At 42.1% G+C, this 21,375-nt stretch overlaps 1 protein-coding gene across 2 annotated transcripts in view; it reads right to left on the bottom strand.

The window, feature by feature from the left end:
* Window positions 1-9,439: 9,439 nt before the first annotated feature.
* Window positions 9,440-21,375, bottom strand: part of SLCO3A1 (solute carrier organic anion transporter family member 3A1) — an 856,588-nt gene continuing 844,652 nt past the window's right edge. For both annotated transcript variants that reach the window (XM_085644489.1, XM_085644490.1), the window contains one exon: window positions 9,440-19,585. In XM_085644489.1, the coding sequence (XP_085500615.1) occupies window positions 19,206-19,585 (380 nt within the window). In that variant the 3' untranslated portion in view covers window positions 9,440-19,205. The remainder of the gene's footprint in view (window positions 19,586-21,375) is intronic.

Here is a 21,375-nt window from a genome sequence, read left to right as displayed (position 1 = left end):
AGTGAAAGGCATTGGGTGGGAGGGGTCAGCTGGAGTGTCTGGAACACATACAATATACAGTGTAGAATGGTCATTCTAACTGCTGCTATCAGGCCTGTCCGAGAGAGGTGAAGCCCATTTCCAAAAAAAGAGTGGAATATTTATAAGCAAGGGTATTAGGGAGAGCCCAAGCTAGCTTGATGCCTAAGTAGGGTATTGAGTCTTTCTCACACTTGAAGGGGCACCTGGAGCGCAAGTTTGTGAGGAGGAGTGACTGAGAGGTTTACTCTCCGAAATTTAAGTTTATTTTGAAACCCGAGATCCCTAACAACCTGGAGTTCTTCAACCAAAGCAGGAATCGAGGACATCAGGTGAGTAATCGATAGGATAACATAATCAGCGTAAAGGGTGATGAGGTGAAGGTCACCTCTGAAGGGAATCCCAGCGATGGCCGGGTTATCTTTCAGCTGTTGCACGCACCATAGCCTCCATGTACAGAGAAAACAAAATAGGGGACAATGGGCATCCTTGGCATGTACCCTGTAGTATGGGAAAAGTAGAGAACAGGTCTTTACCCGGCTTTGGAATGACTGGAATGGCAGCCTCTGACATAGAGTCAGTGAACGAGCCAGAGTCGGCGAAGGAGTTGTGGAGACAGGTAAGAAGGGGGGCTGGCTTGTGGCAGAAAACTTTATAGAATAGGGCACTGTAACCATCGGGTCTTGGCAATTTCAACGGTTTGAGGCGAGTAAGCGTTGAGATCACCTTCTCTATTCATATGGATTGGTCCAGAGCCTCAGCCTCCATGGCCGGGATGAAAGCAAGGATGACCTCACAAAGGCAGTGGGAAGGGTCCCCACTGGGGCCATCAGAAGTAGAGTACATAGTATCACAGAAGGCCTGAAAAAGCTGAGGCAATCTTTGCATCTGAGCAGACCTCCGTGGAGAGGCCTGTGCATAGCGCCTTGACTGCCCCAGAATGAATATTACTACAGAGACAATGCGCTAACATACACCTGCAGCGGTTGCTCGCAAGGTAAAATTTGTGCTTAAGAAGTATCAGAGCATATTCTCCTTCGTCAAGATCAAGAAGTTTAAGAAGAAGCCTCGCATTTTTGAGCTCCTGTCATATTCTGGGAGCACCTGTCCATTTGTGGATAGCCTCTAGTTCCGCAACTGATTTCTCGATGAGCTGTCATTTGTCCCGACGCCTGGGGTTCTCACTAGTGGAGACTGCTATGAGTTCTCCCCTCATCGCCAAATTCAGTGCTTCCCAAACTGACGACAGGGATAGCACCCTAGTGTTGTTAGCATGGAGATAGTCCATAATGGTCATTCGGAGGGAATCAACAGTATCATGGGACTGCAACAAGAAGTCTCTAAGACACCAACGTGAAAACAACTATGGGTGACATCTAGCCAAAGAGACAAAGAGTGGGGGGCATGGTCAGAAAGTGACTGAGGGGTAATGGCTGCCTCTGAGACAAGAGCTGAAAGTGTCAGTGTGGCAAGGAAATGGTCAATGCTTGCATACATTTTGTGTGCTGCCAGGTAAAACGTATAATCCCTGTCAGATGGATGCAGCTGACAACAAACATCATGCAGTCCACAGTCTCCCATCCACTGTAAGCCTGATCCAGGAAGGTCTTCTGTTTAGTCAGAGCGCTGTCCCGAAAATTCATATTGGTGTCCATGACAAAGTTTATGTCCCTCCTATCAGGATCAAAGGGCGGGTGCCAGGGAGCTAATAAAAGATTCCTGGTGCTCAATAGGGGCATAAATATTCACCTAGGTGAAGTTAAAGGTACCAATTTTAAGCCTGCCAAGGTGGAGAAATCCCTGGCGTGAGAACCAGTGGGGTTGCATTCTGGGCACATCTTTGAAGAGCAGGTGGGTGTCCTGTAGGATGAATATGTCACTTCTGGACTGTTCTGAAAGTGAGAGCACAGCAGACCATTTGGTGGGATTGTTTAGGCCTCGTACATTTAGGCTAGTAACCTTAAGATCCTGGAAAACAGTGTGAGGAGGAGAAAGCCTGTGACAACTTCAATACCAGGGTGAGCCCAGAGATCGCAAAATGGAGAGCCGAAAGTCAGATCAGTATGGAGGAGCGGAAAGAAACCCTATAAAAAATAACCCTTGAAAACCTATGGAGGAGATATACCACTAATAACAAGAGAAGTCCATCATGGAATGGTGCAGGTAGGAGAGCACGAACCAGTCAGGCCGGGGCATGCTCAGTAATGTTTACACAGTTTGAATACATCCCTGAGGAGGGGGAACTGTTGGGCCAAAGCATGTCCACAAAAGAGCATGCCATTCCCCATCCCTGTCCTCAGTTTACGCCCCTGCTGAAGAGAGCAAAATAGTAGCTCAAGAGTCCCAATGATTTCCCAATGATTTCAGTGCACTTCAGGCTTGTCAATGTCCTCAGACTGAACTGATTGCCTCTCCAACACTATAGATTCTGGGTCGGGCCTTATGTTAGCAGGAGAGCCTTTGGTATGCTGCCACCTTGAGAATATACGTGCTACACGACCCTGGAGGTTTGGCTGGCACCCATCTGTTGAGGGATCAGCAAAGGTAAGCACTGTGTAGGCTACTGTAAGAGATTTGATTTAGTACAATTTCCTGTCAAGTCGAAAGATAATCTGGAAAAGATAGCTCTATGAGTATGATATCCCAGACTCGTACAGGTGAGCAGTATAGGGCAAAGGTTTTGGCACTTCTGAAGGGCTATGGATGCCAGGTCTTGGTATAACACAGGTGTGTGCCCTCGGAATTGGATTGGGTGTGTTTCACGCACCTTGTGCAGGATACTCTCCTTCAGCTGATAGTCATGTACACAAACCACGATATCTGAGGGAGGAGCTTTGTCTGCTTTTGTCAGATCCACCTGGTGGTCTAGGTCCAGCTTTATGACTTTTTTCTCTTAGGCCCCTAAGATGTGTTGGAAGAGGGCCCCAACATACACTCCCATGTCAACTCCTAGGTTGTGGGTGAGGACCTCTTTGATGCATATATATTTATGCTGGGGGTGGTTTTCTAAGTCCTCTTCATGTGTTTGGAGGTCAAGGTGTTGTACTCCTGTTGAAGCCATTCCACTTCTTAAACCAATCTGGACTCTTGTTTTTCCAGGGCAGAGACCCTATACCCCACCTCCTCCTGGTCCTGATGAACCTTGCAAAGTTCAGCTGAGGGATCCTTCATCACTGCTTTCAGGTCGTCCCATAGCGACACGAATAAGGCTAGACCTAGTCACCTGTCCCTCTGCTTTGTCCGATTCGGAATTTGGTCCATGCCAGGTAGAGGTGCCTTGTCGCCCGCTGCTCCCCCAGCAGGCTTAGTCAGCATGTCCCTCAGGGAGCGGTACTTCTTCATCCTGGCCAAGAACATGGTGGGGACCTGCTACCAGGAGGAAGTCATAGAGGATATCAGGCAATGGTGGCTCCTAGAGGGGTCACCTAGTCTCCGGGAAGGTCAGCTCGGTCCCCAAATATTGATGTGACACTTTTACTCCCACCAGAGAGCCGGCTGGGGCAGGGCCTTCATGCGTTGCAGATCAGTTTCACCCCCTACCTCCAGCCTGGGCAGGTGAGGAGCAAAGCAGCCCATTGGTCAGCCAAGAGCGTGCAGATACAGTTCTTCACAGAAGGGGCCGATTGAGAGCTGGGCAGGACACTCCAGGCCTCAGGGACCCACCACTCTAAAGGGCTCGCAGCTAGGTTTTGTGTGCCCCAGGTAGAGCTCTCTGTACCTCTGGCTCCTCTAGAGAAGACTACTGATGTCCGCTCCCATAGGCCGGTGTCCGGAAAGAGGGCCTTCTGTGAGACAGCCTGCCCCCCCTTGACAAATCTGGTAGAGTCAAGGATGAGTGTCTGCCCAGTCCCAATGCTGCAATCACCAGAAGGCAGTGGGCCTGGTACCCCTAGGCCAAGAACCACACTAGTTCAGACGACAATCAGAGAGCAGCACAGGTTCAGCTGCAAAGGCCATGTGGGGCTGCAAGGGAGCTCAATAGGCTGCAGGCAGGCTTTGATCGAGGTAGGCTCTCTAAGTGGCCTACTGGTTAGCCCCACTGAGCCTCATACAGTTATATATATATGCATTTATAGCGCGCACAGATACTCTGGAGTGTCCCGGCGCGAATCTATGGGGGTAGGAGATTGAACTCAAGCAAGTACCAAGAAATCTGTATTAATTACATAGGCAAGATAAGAAGGAGCATCCTTAAACAAACAGAAAGGTTTTCAGCTTTTTTTTAAACGTACCCAAATCCTGGATGGAGCGAAGACTGAGTGGAAGAGAATTCCAAACCGTGGTTGCCTTCACAGTAAAGGAGCTACCGCCAATCCTCTGTCGCTGAAAGCGAGGGACATGGGCCAAATAAAAAGACGCGGAGCGCAAAGCCCGCCCCGGTACATAGAATTTAATCCGCTTTTGCAGATACAGAGGCCCATTGCCATGCAGAGCGCGGAAGGCAAGGATCAGTAGCTTAAATTTCACTCTAACTGCTACAGGTAGCCAGTGAAATGATCGAAGCTGGCTCTGTACACTGTCCCTGGAAGATAGTCCAGATAACAATCTGGCAGCAGTGTTTTGGACTATCTGAAGTTTTTTTAGCAAATATGCCGGAATACCTGAAAAGAGGGCATTAGCATAGTCCAGGCGAGAGAAAATCAGTGCACATATAAGTGTTTGTCTGGCAGAAATAGGCAGTAGGGGAAAGAAACATCTAAAAGATTTAAGTAGACCAAAACAGCCACCTGCCACCTTCATGATGTGTGACTCAAACGATAGGCGCTCATCAAACCAAACCCCTAGATTCTTAGCTGATTTCTCAGATGAGGTTGGACAAGGGTATTCTGGGGGCCAGAGTTGCTCTTTGAAATTAGAGGGAAACTTGCCAAAGAGAAGAACCTCCGATTTTCCTTCATTACATTTGAGCTTTGCCTCCGCCATCCAGTGAAATACTGTGGCCAAGCAGGTTTGGGCTTGGGATACCGGGACAGTATCTGTCTTCCAAGTGAAAAGTAGCTGGGTATCGTCAGCGTAAGCCATTACCTTAGCTCCCAACCCTTCCGCTAGATAAATTAATGGGGTCATATAGATATTAAACAGGAGGGGGCTAAGGGCAGACCCCTGCGGGACTCCCGTAGTGACCCGCTGTTGAGTAGATGAAAACGGTGGTATGGAAATCTGCTCAGTCCGGGCTTCCAGAAATGAGCGAAGCCATTCCCACACTGCCCCAACAATCCCGACCCTTGCCAGGCGAGCAAGGAGCAGTGGATGGGGGACCGTATCAAATGCGGCCGAGAGGTCAAGCAGGATAAGTGCAGCCCTCCCGCCCGCATCCAGACAGTCACGAATGGCCTCGGCCACCTCGACTAGCACAGTTTCCGTGCTGTGTCCTGATCTGAAGCCCGACTGAGCTGGGTGAAGAATTGACTCACTTTCCACAAAGTCGGTCAATTGTTTATTAACCACCTTTTCGCAAATTTTTGCTAAAGCAGGAAGCAAAGAGATGGGCCGGTAATTCCCAGGGCAAAGGGGATCCAGCGTTTGTTTTTTAAGGAGAGGTCGAATTATGGCTTCCTTCCAGGAACGGGGAACAACCGCTTCCTTTAGGGAAAGGTTAATGATGGAGGTGACCTCTTTGTAGATGGTCTCCGAGACTAATGCTAGTGTTCTAGCCGGGCATGGATCGCATGGGGATCCAGATTTTAAGGCCTTTAAGATTTTTTGACATTCATCAGGGACAATCAGCTGAAAATCAGAGAAAACATGTACAGTGCCTTCTGCAGGGCCGGCAAAAGCATCTGATACCTTGGTCGCCTGAGAAACAAAGGATGCTTGAATGCCTATGATCTTGTCCCTAAAGGCTCGGGACAGAGTGTCACACCAAGCTGAGGAAGACGGTAGAGCACTAGAGAGCGCCACAGGGGCCATGAAATTCTGAACAATAGAATATAATTCCCTGGCATTATTATTAGCAGCTGCTATACGGGTGGAATAAAAGAGACTTTTAGCCTGTTTGATGGCAGCGTAATATGCCTTCTGTTTGTCCCTGAGCTTCATTTTATCCTCCAGACAGTAACCACCTTTTCGCCATGCCCGTTCTAAAACCTTGCAATCATGTTTCAGGCTTTGTAAAAGGGTGTTGAACCACGGTTTAGAAGGAGAATTTCTCGAAGGCCTGATCGGCCAGGGGGAGATCACCTTGGCCACTGCCGTCGAAACCCAAGTAGCAAAGTCTGCCGCCTGGGTATTAAGCTCACCGACAAGAATAGGCTTAGAGGCTGCCAAGGCTAAGTTGAGTGCTGTGGGATCAATTTTACCACCCAAAGAAATTTGACTTTTGGGGGCAACGGGTTCAGACCTGGCTACCTCCCAAGAAAAGAAGGTTATAAAGTGATCTGACCAGGTCACCGGACAAGTCTCTACCTCTAGGATGGGGAAATTGGAGCAAATAGGGTCGAGTAGATGTCCGGCTTGGTGTGTAGGGAGGCTGAGATGTTGCTTGAGTTGAGCCAGCAGCAACCCATCCAGTACATCCTGCGTGTCCTTACTGTCAGAACAGTCCAGGTGTATATTCAGGTCCCCAAGAATCAGAAGATTAGAGAAACGAATCGCCCTAGATGTAATGGCATCCCCCACTCTTGTAAAAACGGCCCTGCTGGTCCTGGGGGTCTATAAATTAGTGACCCTCCCAGGGTAAAGTGAGCGGACATTTGTATACTGAAGTCAAGTACTTCGCAGTTACTCCAAGAAGAGCCCTCGATCCTCTGAAGGTTCCAGATGTCTTTGTAGATAACCGCCACCCCCCCCCTCTACCACTCGTCCGATCTACCCGGTTTATTTTATATCCCGGGGGCAGAGCTAGGGCAACAAGGGGGTTGGAAGAGGAGTCAAGCCAGGTCTCTGTCAAGAATAGTAAATCAAGAGAGTGGCTATCCAAAAGGTCAAATACTTCAGCATGGTGTTTTCTAAGGGACCGGGTATTCAGGGAGGCAGCCCTAACCAAGCCGGTGGGGGGTTGGAATGTCCGAACAGTGGTACATCCCATATCATGAACTATGACTGAATTCAGAGCTAGACCGCAGAAATTGCACAGAAAGCTATCGCTGTTGCCAGCATCCCAGCGATCTGCCAAACAGCTGTGTGCAGGTGCCAGAGCCCGCAGGGAAGAGGCCGAATACCTCCTCACAATGCCGGTGGTTCCATGAGCAGCATACCTGGCCCTAGGCGCTTCCGGGGCGCTGGCGGGCGCAGACGGGCTTGCCTTAGGCGCGCCCGCTGCGCCCGTCCGCTGCGCTCCCGGGGCTCGCGCATCTAAATAGACTCCGGTGCAAGAGAGCTAGACCGCCAACTACCTAAAATGGCGGCGCCTCTCGGCACAAACAGGAATCCGGAAGCGCACAGTGCAATGAGCGAGGAGAACTGTGCAAGAACAATGTGCAAAATGGCAAGTGAGCAGCAGATATCTTGTTTTATAGTGCGGGTATGCGGTCACAGTAGGTAAAATAACATCAAGAAATAAAATTATTAAAACACTTCACAAATAATGTTTCCACACAGACTAACAGAGGTAAAAGTCAAAGCAGTCCTACCCCAACGGACACAGAGTCCGGGGCTCGCGCATCTAAATAGACTCCGGTGCGAGAGAGCTAGACCGCCAACTACCTAAAATGGCGGCGCCTCTCGGCACAAACAGGAATCCGGAAGCGCACAGTGCAATGAGCGAGGAGAACTGTGCAAGAACAATGTGCAAAATGGCAAGTGAGCAGCAGATATCTTGTTTTATAGTGCGGGTATGCGGTCACAGTAGGTAAAATAACATCAAGAAATAAAATTATTAAAACACTTCACAAATAATGTTTCCACACAGACTAACAGAGGTAAAAGTCAAAGCAGTCCTACCCCAACGGACACAGAGTCCGGGGCTCGCGCATCTAAATAGACTCCGGTGCGAGAGAGCTAGACCGCCAACTACCTAAAATGGCGGCGCCTCTCGGCACAAACAGGAATCCGGAAGCGCACAGTGCAATGAGCGAGGAGAACTGTGCAAGAACAATGTGCAAAATGGCAAGTGAGCAGCAGATATCTTGTTTTATAGTGCGGGTATGCGGTCACAGTAGGTAAAATAACATCAAGAAATAAAATTATTAAAACACTTCACAAATAATGTTTCCACGCAGACTAACAGAGGTAAAAGTCAAAGCAGTCCTACCCCAACGGATACAGTGGGGCCTAGTCTGAGGAACGGGACGCTTGCAGGGCCGACAGCTGCCTGGGCAGGTGAGGGGCCGAGATGTACATGGAGGGGCCACAGGCCTATAAGCGGCTCCGGTGCCTCCTGCAGGAACACCAATGTGGGGCATGCTGTGGGGTTAAATGCTGCGGGGAGGGACCACCAGCATCTGTCCCCCCAATCTATTAAAAATGGGGCAAAGGCTGCTGAAGGGACATAACTGCCCCGTCCTCACATAGACCCACACGTCTGGCACTGGAGTGGGTTGATACCCACAGCAGGCCCACCTCATAGGCGCATTTGGGCCTCTTGTGAAGCCAACTCTTTAGGAGGTATTGAAGGCTGCAATGATGGGTCCCTCCAGGTACCGAGCCAAAGGGATAACCGGAGGGCCATAATGCCTATGCCCAGGCCAGCAGTTGCTATCTTGCAGCTAAGCATGGCTCTCATCTCCCGTCACGCAGGAGGTCGGCTCCCTACAGCAGATGGGGTCCGCCACGTCACCCACTGTGTCCCCCAGTAATCACCGCTCAGATACGGCTGAGGGGACCGTATAAAGCTGGCAGGGAGGGTGTTTATTGGTGCTAATGAGGTGGCAGGGAAGAAGAGACTGGAAAACGCTTCTCAACTGTCCGCCACCTCCGATGAAAATATTTTAAAAGGAAAAAACTGGAAAATGCAGTCCCCCTTTCCAAAACATAGTGCTATGTAAATGAATTTAGACATGGCTTTCAACAAGCAGTATTTTTAATATACCAGCAACATTTTTACATTAAATTTCTTTTGCCATAATATTGAAAATATTGATGAATGTAATGGAACTCATTTTTACATATTTAATTATTTATATCCTCTAACTACATAGCGACTTCCCCTGTAACAGTCCTGCCTGTCTTCGCGACTTCCTTAGGTATAAGGGAGCCATACCAGTGGCATATTCTATGGCGACCCCTCTGTGAAGGCAATCAGCACCAGCTGGCCCTCTTTGTATGCTCCCCGGGTGCACATTTTCCATGAACCAAGATATGTGTGCCCAATTTTGTGCCATTCCATTTTTAGCACAATTTCTCTTTGCAAATTGGTTCATAGGATAATCAGCCAGTGTGCCAAGGATGATCAAATGAGTCCAAATATAAAACATTTATTTAATATGAAAAAGATAAAGGAAGCTTCATCTGACACAACACAAATATCACAAAGCAAGCCATGTCAAGAATGAAAATAGTGCCTTTAATATAAGTTACAGCAAACGTATGCATTTCACATCACATATTTCTAAATCGCTCATCTGGAAAAATAAGCTGAAAAAATACAGAATGCTGCACTCAAAATATATCAGTGTTAATTTGTACATTATGGTTCTCTCCCTTTTGCTGGAAGTGCTGCTAAATGCACCCAAGAATTGTAACCAGTAATAACTAAGTTGCAATGAATTTAAAACAAACAATAAGGTTTAACAAAAAGTGTAAAGCTACATGCTGCAATAAACAATTCACTTCCCCATGTCTCCATGAAATATGCTGCAGTAGGTTCTAAATCCATGTACATAAACAAAGCTGTTAAACATTGGATGCGTAAATAAAATGATTTGTAATAAAATAACAATGTTTATGCTATTCAAAATAAGTGTTTATTTATAAAAATGACAGATAGGAATACAAAATGTGATGCAATGAAGGGTGGAGAAATTGGCAGGTTTGCACATGTCAACTTAATAACTACTTGCAATATTTAGAGAGATCACTAACATTTACCTCTGAATGAAGAGCTATTGACATGGAATGATGTGGGCAGAATAGCAGAAAATATTATAAATATTATGGCATCTTTAATACTCTGTTTGGGTCCACTGGCCTCATCCACGGTGGACCAAACACGTTGATGATCAAATGAATAATTAGCATATATTGTTATGCCCTTCTTGGATATGAATGAATGCATCTCTTGGGCACCTGGGATTGTAATCTGTTTTATACACCAACATTATAAGGATCTTTATTAGACCGCTAACAATGGTAATATACGATGCGATAAACAAACACTTCAAATTACTTTTTGGAGACACTTGATAATCTCTTTGTTATTATAAAATGAAATGCTGAAATCTTACAGTAAAGTTTCTTGTAATGTTAATAATGGCTAGCTATGTCTCAGATTTATTATACTTGACTTGACCTCAATGGTGTCAAAAGGCCAGGGTACACCTAGGACATTTTAAACCCACGTAGCAACACAGAGAAGAACAAACAGATTGCTTTTATGTGATATCAAAACCTTTCTAGCATCCTATTTACTTTATTTACAGGATTATAAGTACAATGCAGTAGAGTGTAGCATTCTCTGTAAGGCACTATAGGGATAAAACAGTCAGTTGGTATATTTTTTGTTGTACATTTTTCTTCAGATGTACTGTACAAGCATCATACTTCTTTAAATGGCACATTACTGCTAAAGTGTACAATTTTACTGCTGATATTATGCGGAATAGTTGTTATTTTTTAATGAAGTGGGTTAATGTTTAAGTATACCATGATGACCAAGTGCCTTGGTACAGAAACAATAATATATCACATTGGTTTGGCTCCATCTTCCTCAAATACTATAAGATTATTTTCTCAATGATTATTCTGATGTTTTTCTCTGTTGAACTGAAAGCTTTCAATGTGACAAACCGAAAAAAATGAATGAAGCCTTGTATTCTGTCTAAATATGCGGAGGTGTAGAAGTGCTGTCATTTGGGTTCAATAATGCTTTTAGATGGGACATGAAATGGTGTTATACTTGTTTTTTTTTTAAATCTGCCTTAAATATGTTTCACTATTCCTAGATTTATATATAAATAAACGACAGAAAGAGTTTGCAACAGTCTAATTAACTTTGTTAATATTTCCGCATGTGAGATCACATATAATTTACTGTGTAGGATATGTACTAACCTTTTACAGAAAGGACGTTGGCACTGAATTACATGTTTAACATAAGATGATTTTCCTGTAAAATATGTTCTTCTTGTTTTAGGTCAGAAGACTACTTACATTAAAAAAATATTATTATGTGATGTACTTCTTAGAATTGCAAATGTCTACCTCCATATTTGCCACAACCTGTTGTAGCACAGCTCTTAGAATGTGTTGCCATTTAAAAGGTTTCTAAAACAAGCAATGACCTGTTGTACCTAGCAGTAGTGGGTTTAGAACAATTGGAGCATTTTAGTCAATTTACAAGTTCCATTTATTCATGCTTATTTAGCATTAACAATATTTCCCATCTTGTTGTCTTGAATGTGATGCTGAATTGAACATGATGTGGTAGTAATTAACTCATCTAGTATCTGTATTGATTGGAGGCTTATCAGTATAATAGTTCATTGCTGTTTTTTGTTAATCAATACAGAATAGTACATCCAGGAAAAGGGGACAGGAGTTGTGTATGGTATTGATATTGTTGCTATCACTGGCTTTGATTGAAGGATAAATACTCTGATTTTCATACTGTAAGGAGAACACTCTGAATTCCATACTGTAAGGAGATCAACAATGTTTGATACCACACAATAGTTGCTTTACATTTATAAGCAGCAAGTATATGATTTTCTCTTGGGATGATGAAGATGCTAGCATTAGATGTAACCATATACATCTTTTATCATTATTAAAAGCTGGAAATCCCAAAAATAAATCTGATAGCGCTAATCAACAAATAAAGAATTCTCTTGGTGGCTTTGTTAAGTTAACGGATGATGGTTCCTACTGAATTCAGTTTTTTCTATGAGTAAGCTCATATAACTTTCAAAGTGTATGTTTATAATATGAACCATCAGAGCCATATCAGAAATTGGGAGGAAACACTGAAACAGAATAAGAAAGGAATGAAGAAATTGTACATAGCTGTGTGATTAATCAAAAATAATTGTAAAGCATTGCGCAAGATTAAAAAGCACGTATGTCCACAACTGGCAACAAAGAATACAAGCTTTCCAGGTTGGTGATAAAGCCTTCTTAAATGTGAAGGTTTGGGCCCAACTGGCCTTCTTCAGAAACTGGTACACATTCATGCTGTCTTAAACTGCCCTCTCAAAGAAAGAGAACTGAATGTCATCTGATCAATTCTTGCGTCTCATCACTCACTGGAGAAGAGAACTGAGGAGACCAGATAAAACATGTTAAGTTTTCACAAAGTGTACATCGATGTTGCTCTTGAGAACTCAAGTGATCTATTTTCACTTGAAAGAGAATTAGAGACTCCATGAAGTATGGCTCATGAAAACACTGCCATGAATTCAGGGCCTGATTTACAGTTCGGCGGACGGGTTACTCTGTCCGTCAGGATCTCGCCTGCCAATCTCTAAATCAGGCCCTCAGTCATTTTTTCTATTTACCACGTGTAAGCTGTCATCTACTGAGTTAAAAGTAGGATGCAGGATATCTAAAACCAACCAATAAATCAAATGTCCTCAAAAACATTACAGGGCTGGAATTCATTAGGACCTTAAGCCTAAAAAAACATCTAGCATCATCTCCAGATATTAGCATACTTTTGAGTTTGAGGTATATTTCAATTACTCATTAGCTGAAGAATGAACTCTCCCCTAGCGTGGGGCCACCTAATGACATCTGATGAAAGTCTTGAGAGTCTCTACAATTCTGCAAAAAAATCTAGTTGTAGGTGTCTCAGCGCAGTTTTCATTATGCAAGCATCATCGCATATAGAATTCCTTATAGTTGCATGTTTTTTTAGGGAAATTGGTATTTGTCTGACCCATATTTGTTGCAGAGATTGAACATTTTTTTCTGACAGTTTTTGCATTTTTAGGATGAACCATTTCCTTTATCGGTTCTAGTAGACGGTAAAAAAGAAAAAAAACTTTGATGCCATAAATGTGAACTACAGTTATTTATGTGAGGACAATATTTATGTAAAATGCACTTACTACTTGCATTTAGAACGTTAACTATGTGTACTGCGCCTAAACAGAATTATGTGCCTTTGTACAACACTAAGCATAATTCCCTGAGATAGCCAGCGACTGTGCAAGCCATTACTGACAGCAATGGAGCAAAATCACTTGCAGAACAGCTGAGAAGGAGGCAGAAGAAGGGAAAACCGAAGATTTGGTCAATTGGAGCCAAAATTAAACTTTGTAACAAAGGGCCTGATGCAGAGCGTGCAATCATTACAAATGGGAAAAAAGGCATACTTCTTGAGAAATGCACCTGTTCTTGGTGGATCTATCATTTAGCTGAAAAAGATCAGTAGCTCTAACTAATGCTTCTGTGTCACACGAGCCCAGTTTCTCACTGCACCAGAAGAAAAATATTGATTAAAGTCACACATTCTGCAGTCCTCTTGGTATCTTAAGCACCAGTCTGCTGTTGAAGTGGACATGTTAGGAATGTGAAATGGGTTACCCAAAAAACATGAGATATAAAAAGAATTTACAAAACTGGCAAACTAGCCAAGAGAAAATCATCAATATAGGTAAAAATGTATGCACAGAATTGCTTCAATGCTCTCCACCATGAGGACCAAACAGAACCTGACTGAAAACTTTTCTAAGCTGTCCAAAGTGCTCGGCAGGCTTTTGCTCTTGTGTTTCTCTATGTAACTGCTTTTCCTCTTTTGATTGCAAATGCAACTCGTATCACAGAGAGGGGGAACGTGGAGATCAGTGGAAGGTAATGCAGAGCTCATCTACCCATATCTAATCTTTTTTAGTGGTGGCCACGGGTGGGATATGAAGGGGTCCTTTGCAGCTAGGACTTGCAGAGATGCCATTGGCAGAGAGACCATTATGCTCGTGCAGACCACCAACTGTACAGGCCACCCTCATTGGGGGGGTGAGATCATGTCATGTGTAGAGCACACAGAAGAGCTGATGGTCACTTTGCTCTGGGAGGAGTTGGAGTGGCTTGCCAGAAGAAGCAAGGTGTAAGGAAATGGAAAAAAGTTCTCCAGGGCAGTGCCCATGGCACGAGTGTGTGCTGGTGGCTCATTGCAGTGACACAATCTGGGGCATACAAATGATCATGCACTCAAGTGCTCTTCCACAATCAGCAGAAAAGCAGTGCACGGAAAGAGGTGCTTTTCCAAAGTGAGGATTATTCTTTATTTCCTGCATCCCAGATGTACTAAAAATATGGTCATAAAATGTCGCTAAAATTTGTGGAACGACATTTTATAACCACAAAATTATTTTGAGATTTGACCTATACAGAGTAGATCAGTTCATAAATCCAGGAATCAAAGCATGTCGTAATCAGATCTATATCATTAATATTCATCCTGTAGGTCACAAATTGTGACTCACTGTGATTGGTGGCCATTTCACAGATGGTGACCTGAGAAGGTTAGCACGCCACCATGTCTGTGATTGCCTTTAAATAAAGTAAACTTTTTAAAATGCAGAAGAAAACAGGACTACATTTAAAAAAAATGCTTTCTTTTTTCAAAAGGTTTGTTTGGGAGTTAGAAGTGGTCCCCGTTACCACTGTGAACTCATACTTAAACATTTCTTAACATTCACAGGAGAGGAGAGGTCCCCAGCTGACCCATTTTTTGCGTTACCTCCCCAAATTGGGAGTCAGTCACATATCAATGTTTTACAACCAGATTGCGGTTGCAAAATATAGATATTAAATTGGTATTTAGGAGGGAAACACAAAACATGCCTCTCCCAATTGTCAATTCAATATCATTCGCTAAACACATTTGCCAGTTCAGAAAAAAGTTAAAAAAATTCCTCTTTGTGGTTAATAGTACATAAGGAATAGAGCTTTAGCATTCGCGAACCTACTGATATACTGTTTCCAAGTATATGCAAACGCTAAAACTCTTCACTCATGTGGTCCAAAGTTCTGAGATGGGTACCACTGCTGGATACTGTTTGCCACAGCTACTTTAGATAGCTGCACTTCGAAGGACACATATTTATGAAATCTTATTGTGAACTCTGATTTCCAAGAGAAAGCTATTTTACATTCGGGACTCAATGGATGACTTGACTGTGAAAAGACATTTGCTTCTTTGAGGGTCGCTTGCACACTGTCTTTGCCTAGCCTCACGTTACAATGTCTAACCATTTTAAAACATATACATTATTTACTTTCTATTTTCAAACCTACTCCGCTGTTCTTAGTTACTCTGGGTATTTCTTAAAAAAGGACCGAGTTTATTAATACACTTTGGAACACCCTGCCCCTCCATCTATGGCAATCTGCGTTGTTGACCCAATTCAGGAAGGACCTCAAGACCTGGTTCTTCGAGTGAACCTCCACACCCAAACGGATCAGCTGCGCCCCCGCAGAAACCACACCCCCGGGCCTTGAGACCCTCACAGGTTATTAGCCTCACTTTACAAATCCCTGATGGATTTGTATACTCTCAAACTCCTAGGCAAACTTCTCTCCTACCCCCTCCACACTAACTCCTTTCCCCGCTTTGAAGTGCCTTCACTCATCCTACTTGGGATATTTGCTGTAACCTCTCACTTGTATTTTTGAGCTTAGCACATTGTTGTGTTGTTTCATGCACGTTTTAAAAATGGTCGCCATTAATTTGGCTTTTCTCGAATGTATTTTAGCAGAAGCCATCAAGCAATTTTACTCCGCATTTAGGTTTGTTTTCAGTTTAGTTTGTATTTTAATCGTGATGTGAGAGATGCTGAATGCCACAATGAAACTACTGATGAAGATCTCAGCCTGAGGGGAAACGATGCCAGGCTTCAGGCATCCCTTTAACCATTCCGTGATCTTTGATGTTATTTACCTGAGGGGCCGTTTTTAATGCTGATGCACGTTAAAATTATTAGGATCCCACGCTGACACCTGTGAAGTGTTCTTGATTATTCTGATGCAAGAAAGATGGCTGTCGAAGAACTAAAAGCTCATATGAAATGAGGAAAAAATAGAGAAATGAGAAAAGCTTTGCAAATGATAATAAAGGTTTGACTTACGACTTGGCAAAACGTTTATGAAGCACATGTTGACTGGAAAAGGTGGAATCAAGGCAATAAAAAAGGATTACAAATTTGAGAATAAAAACATCAGAAATCTATGTGAGCAGGCTTTTGCGCAATTCATCATTGCAGAATGTAACCACTTTTGTGTGCTAATTGAACAGTTGAATTGGACTGAAGATACAATAAATGGCTCTATCTGTGATTGTTAAGAGAAATGTGTTATTGAAACGATTAATTGTGTTCATTACAGTAAATTCTGGTTCATCTCCATGGACAGCATCATCCTAGAGAGGTATATAGTTAATGCACAAATTAACAACATTTCTTTTGACAAAGTTGGAATAAAAATTGGGCAATTCCCATTTGGCTTCAAAGTCAACATTTTGTCTCCAATTATCTGAAAATAGAAATGGCCTCTTCTTGTCCAATTCCTGCTTCTCCCTAACCATCCAACACTATGTTCACAAGTATAATTGGATGTTTTTAAAATAATTGAAGGGCTTACTCCAGGTAGAATTAAGCATCTACAAGACACCCATGACAATTGTCACAGCCTTTCTGTCCATAAATAATCCTGGTTAGATCACAACGTACTAACCTTTTTCAATCAGAGAGATACAGACCCTAGAATAAAATACAAATATCCTAACTATGGTGTACTGTCTAATTGTTAATATTAAAGGCAAAGGCTCCCTGTCACTTAAAGTTGAAAGGAGAAAGGTGTTTAGTTTAGAAGTGGGTCACAATTCTGTAAACACAATATTGTCTCATCTATGACCGAAGCATGGGAAACATGGACGATATGTAGAATCGATTATTTTACAGCTGCTTCAGCAATCTTATAGAAGATGGTAACTATATTTACTGGATATTGTACTTTGAAAATTAATGATAAGAACTTGCCATTTCAAAGTCAGATAACTGCAGAGTCTGTCCACAAACTGTGTCATAGAGTGAAACCTGCTCCTACCATGTTGATGTCTAGTACTGTTTTTTAAACCAATTCTCTTGACATTATAAGATGTTCTCTATGATGAACCATTATTCCAACATCTCAGTGCTAAAAATAATAAAAACATTTTCAAGAGGAAAAAAGTGAATACATTCTCATTAGTATTTTCAACCATATCTCATTTTGAAATGAATACAAATGAAAACAATTTGTGTGGTTTTCCTACTGTACTACAAAACCTTCCTCGCTCCAAAAATATAAATTACTGCAGGATGAAAAGGAATTATGGATATAAATAAGTTGGTATAAATATATCTTTTTGGCTTTAATGGCTTTCATCTGAGTGAAAATATGCATAAATAAGTATTATAGAAATCATCAAAATGAGAAAACATGAGTATACCCTGACTTTGATGGACTCCGTTTTATAACTTTCATGAAACATACCTTTCACTTTCAGAACACATTACTGGTATCTGGACAGTCAATACTATGACCTTCATCGAAAATGTAACACATCATCTAAAAGATTACAATAGCAGAGGAATACAATTGTTTTCTCCTTCTTGCATTAACTTAAGGAAGGTGCATTATCCTTTATCCACAGTTTAAAATAAGATGCTTCAACTGTTTGGCACATTCGTCATTTGTAATACTGTTTTGTGTACTTGCATATATTTAAAGCTTGCTAACAATAAGAAACAATCAAAGAATAGAACTTTCAAAATGTGATGTCAAGCCAGGATGAAGTACTGAAAGCAATGTTAAATTCACTTTGTTCACACATTTAGAATTCACGTTTTATCACTTGGTATTCACTACCAGAATTTTTTAACGATCTTCTTATCATTACCCATGACAATCTATGGGCAGCGAGGTCATTTACGTTTTGGGAAATTTGATAAACCTGCCACCTACTGCATATTATGTGGATCAGGATTGTAAGGATATGCTTTACCTTTTACCACTACATTTTATGTGGCAATGCTGACCATTTAAAGCATTCATAACAATTTCAATATTGAGACAGTGCCTAAAAAGCTACAAAAATGTCCAACATTACTATCCAGTGTAACATGAGGTAATGATATGTATATGATTTCTTAGCTTTATCGCAACTTCATACAAATGATGTTCTTAAAATGGTGTGTGTTCTGCAAAGGATGCATACAGGAATAACTTTGTGGAAGCTGCTTAGCAATGCATAATCAGATATCTTGCTGGTTTTAGTAATTAACTAGCTTCACACTAGTTGGGATATAATATAATTATTGCATGTTTTGATAAGCACAAGTAACAAAATATATGGAGTTGAATATATTTCTCTTCTCATCTTGCCAAAGGTAAAAGGGCTTCCTATCATAAAATCCAAAATGTTACTAGAAAATATATATAAATCTAAGAGAAAGCCCTAAAACATTATATCGACCAGTGTCTTTATAAGGCATGTAAATGATTTGTTGATACATTTTTGGAACTGATGCTCAAGTAGTGCCCTCTAGGTTTAGCACTTTCCAATTTGTTTACTGCCCATTGTGGAATGATTCTAGCATTACAAGGGAATGGTATTGGTGACAAGCAGGTATGTCCTTTCAATAGCGTAGATAACGTTGGCAATGCTGTGTGTGGTGCTGAAAAGCAGTCATGGATTAAGATAGTAACCATTCTTTGATATTGGCCTGCACAATCAACCAGGGCACTATAAATTCAAACAAAATTCCCAATTAAAATAATGCAGAATGCTGCTCTTTACTAAATTCTTATTTATTTGCCAATTTCCCATATTGAATTACGTCCAGGAAGATCTATCCGCCAGCCTTTCTGTCGATTCACAGATTTTTCAACCTGTTGCCTAAACAGGTTACCTTCAAAACAATTGTACACTGCAAGACTGATGATACCCCATTCTATTTTTCATCTCTTGTACAGAATTTCCATTAATATTTCTTAATGCTGTATCCTGCATAAAGGTCTGAATCTGTGGCAGAGACTGAATTACAAGTGCTCTCCTTTAAAAATAAATAATTTCTGGGCCTTTTCACTTAGAACGTCTTCATTCTTGTTTACTACAAAACCGACTCCATGTTCTCACACCACTCATGGTCTTCGAGGTTATAAATAAATTTTGTCCTTTGTGACTGGTTTTTGGGAGCTGTATCCTTTCCCAAATTGTCCAGGGTCAAAGTGGAGGTAAAGAACTCACTAGTGCTGAGTCCGCCTTCGTGATTCTTTATATATTTTTTATAGTTTTTTCGTAGACAATGCCATGTAGTGGTATACAAGATGAATGCCAAGGACTTCAGGGTTATAGCAATGCTAACATACAGATACCTGTATGCAACATTGTCATACAGTGCACAAGCTCCCTGCTCTCCACAAAATGTACTCCAAAACAGACATGTCGAGTCGATTCCAGCACCAAATATCAACGGCGGAGGGATAAAACCTGTAAAACATAATACATTTATGAATACTCTTTTATCATTTTCTGCAATACTTATAGATATGCTAAGCAATCTTTTGTCTACATAAAGCAATTACGAGCACACATTCATCTATATCTACAGTGTGCAGAAGAAGCTGTGAGAACTGGTTAAAATAAGCTCATCAAAACATGGAAGGAAATTATCCAAAACAATTGACTGGGGAAAATGTTTGATTCTTATTTGCGCTGCACTGGGCATTCAACACCCTTGATGTAATAACAGTCCTATGATCACTGTAGTGCCTCTGCTGTTTGTTTGATCTCACCCACACAAAAACAAGTTGTGCAGTACACTTTATCAACTTCTTGCCAGCAGAGAAGGCAATATTAGTCCTAAAAATAAAATGTGCGGATGAGTAGAGAGGGTTCAAGTCATTAACATCTTTAAACAGCCTCCAATGGCAGACTATTTAGACTGAGGAAAATACTTCAAAAGTATACCAAACTATTCTGATTGAGCACCTGCGTAATAGTACTGTTGGTGATAAAAGCATTATTTCAAATAGATGACCAGCATTTCCTTACCTCTCATTATAATTACCAAAAATGCTTTTAAGTGTTTTCATAATACAATTGCGCTTTTTAAAATGTCACTGCTACTACTAAATTACCCGACATGAAATTGTTATGGCCAAGACTTAGACTTTGATGTAGGCTATGGAAGGAGGTATTAGTCGCCCTACATAAAGGGCCCACCATATGCCCCCAGGCTTCTAGCTGTAATAGGGGGATGATGTGGGGTATCCAGAAATCAGCTCACCTCCATCAGATGTCACCAGACCCGCCTCTGTCACCCCATCACCTCTTCTCCCACCTTCCTTCCTCACCTCATCACTTTCTCTACCACTACATCATACTATCAACGCACATTGCTGTCTCATCACCCTCTCTGCCTCACTACTACTGATTGGTTACGCATTCTAATCTGAAATGCCATACTACACTACACCACATGACAACACAGCTTATAACACATCATATGGCAATGGCTCCTTCCAGATGACACCACTCACTTTCAAATTTATACATCTCATTTTACTGCACAGGAGCACTGACCACCACCATTAATCAAGAACAAATCAATACAACACAACACAATGAATTACATTTCACAATGCATACCACTAGAGCTTAGCACACAACACCATACCACAGATACAGTAGCACTTTCAACACAGCATACTATACATAAAACACAATCCAAAGCAGCATAACATTTCAGACTATGGCATATTCAACACAAAATGAAAAGCCCCCCTCCATCACACCACACAACCACATACAGCATCATATGTAACTTTTCAGGAAGCCAATAACTTTACTGTAAGAATTGGGGTCCTGGTCTCATGATAGTAACACGTGACAGTAGACTGCAACATGCAGCAGCTCACTATGGAATGGTGCATCTTGACAAGGTAATATTACAATGTACCTTGTGCTCTACAAAGTGTCCTTTGTTATCCTATTATACTATAAATACCTGATAAATTGTGTTCTTTCTTTTGCTCCTCTGGTAAGATGTATTCGGAGTCACGCTAAAAAAAGCTAATGTTAGTCCTGGAATTTGTCTCCAATTGCAAAATGGAGGTTGTTGGGTGAAATCACTACCAATAGCAGTACGAACCCAAAATTCTATAAACTGTAAATTTAAGGATGGAATTTTGACTGGAGAAACAGAGCAAACCGGAGGCAATGAAAAGAATACAATTTAATATGACAGCGCCACTTCACATGTATTTAAACCTTTAGTT

Source organism: Triturus cristatus, chromosome 3_1, assembly GCF_964204655.1.
Source record: "Triturus cristatus chromosome 3_1, aTriCri1.1, whole genome shotgun sequence".
Lineage (NCBI taxonomy): Eukaryota > Metazoa > Chordata > Amphibia > Caudata > Salamandridae > Triturus > Triturus cristatus.
Note: the sequence above shows the minus strand (reverse complement) of the source record. Positions and strands in the feature narration are given on the sequence as shown.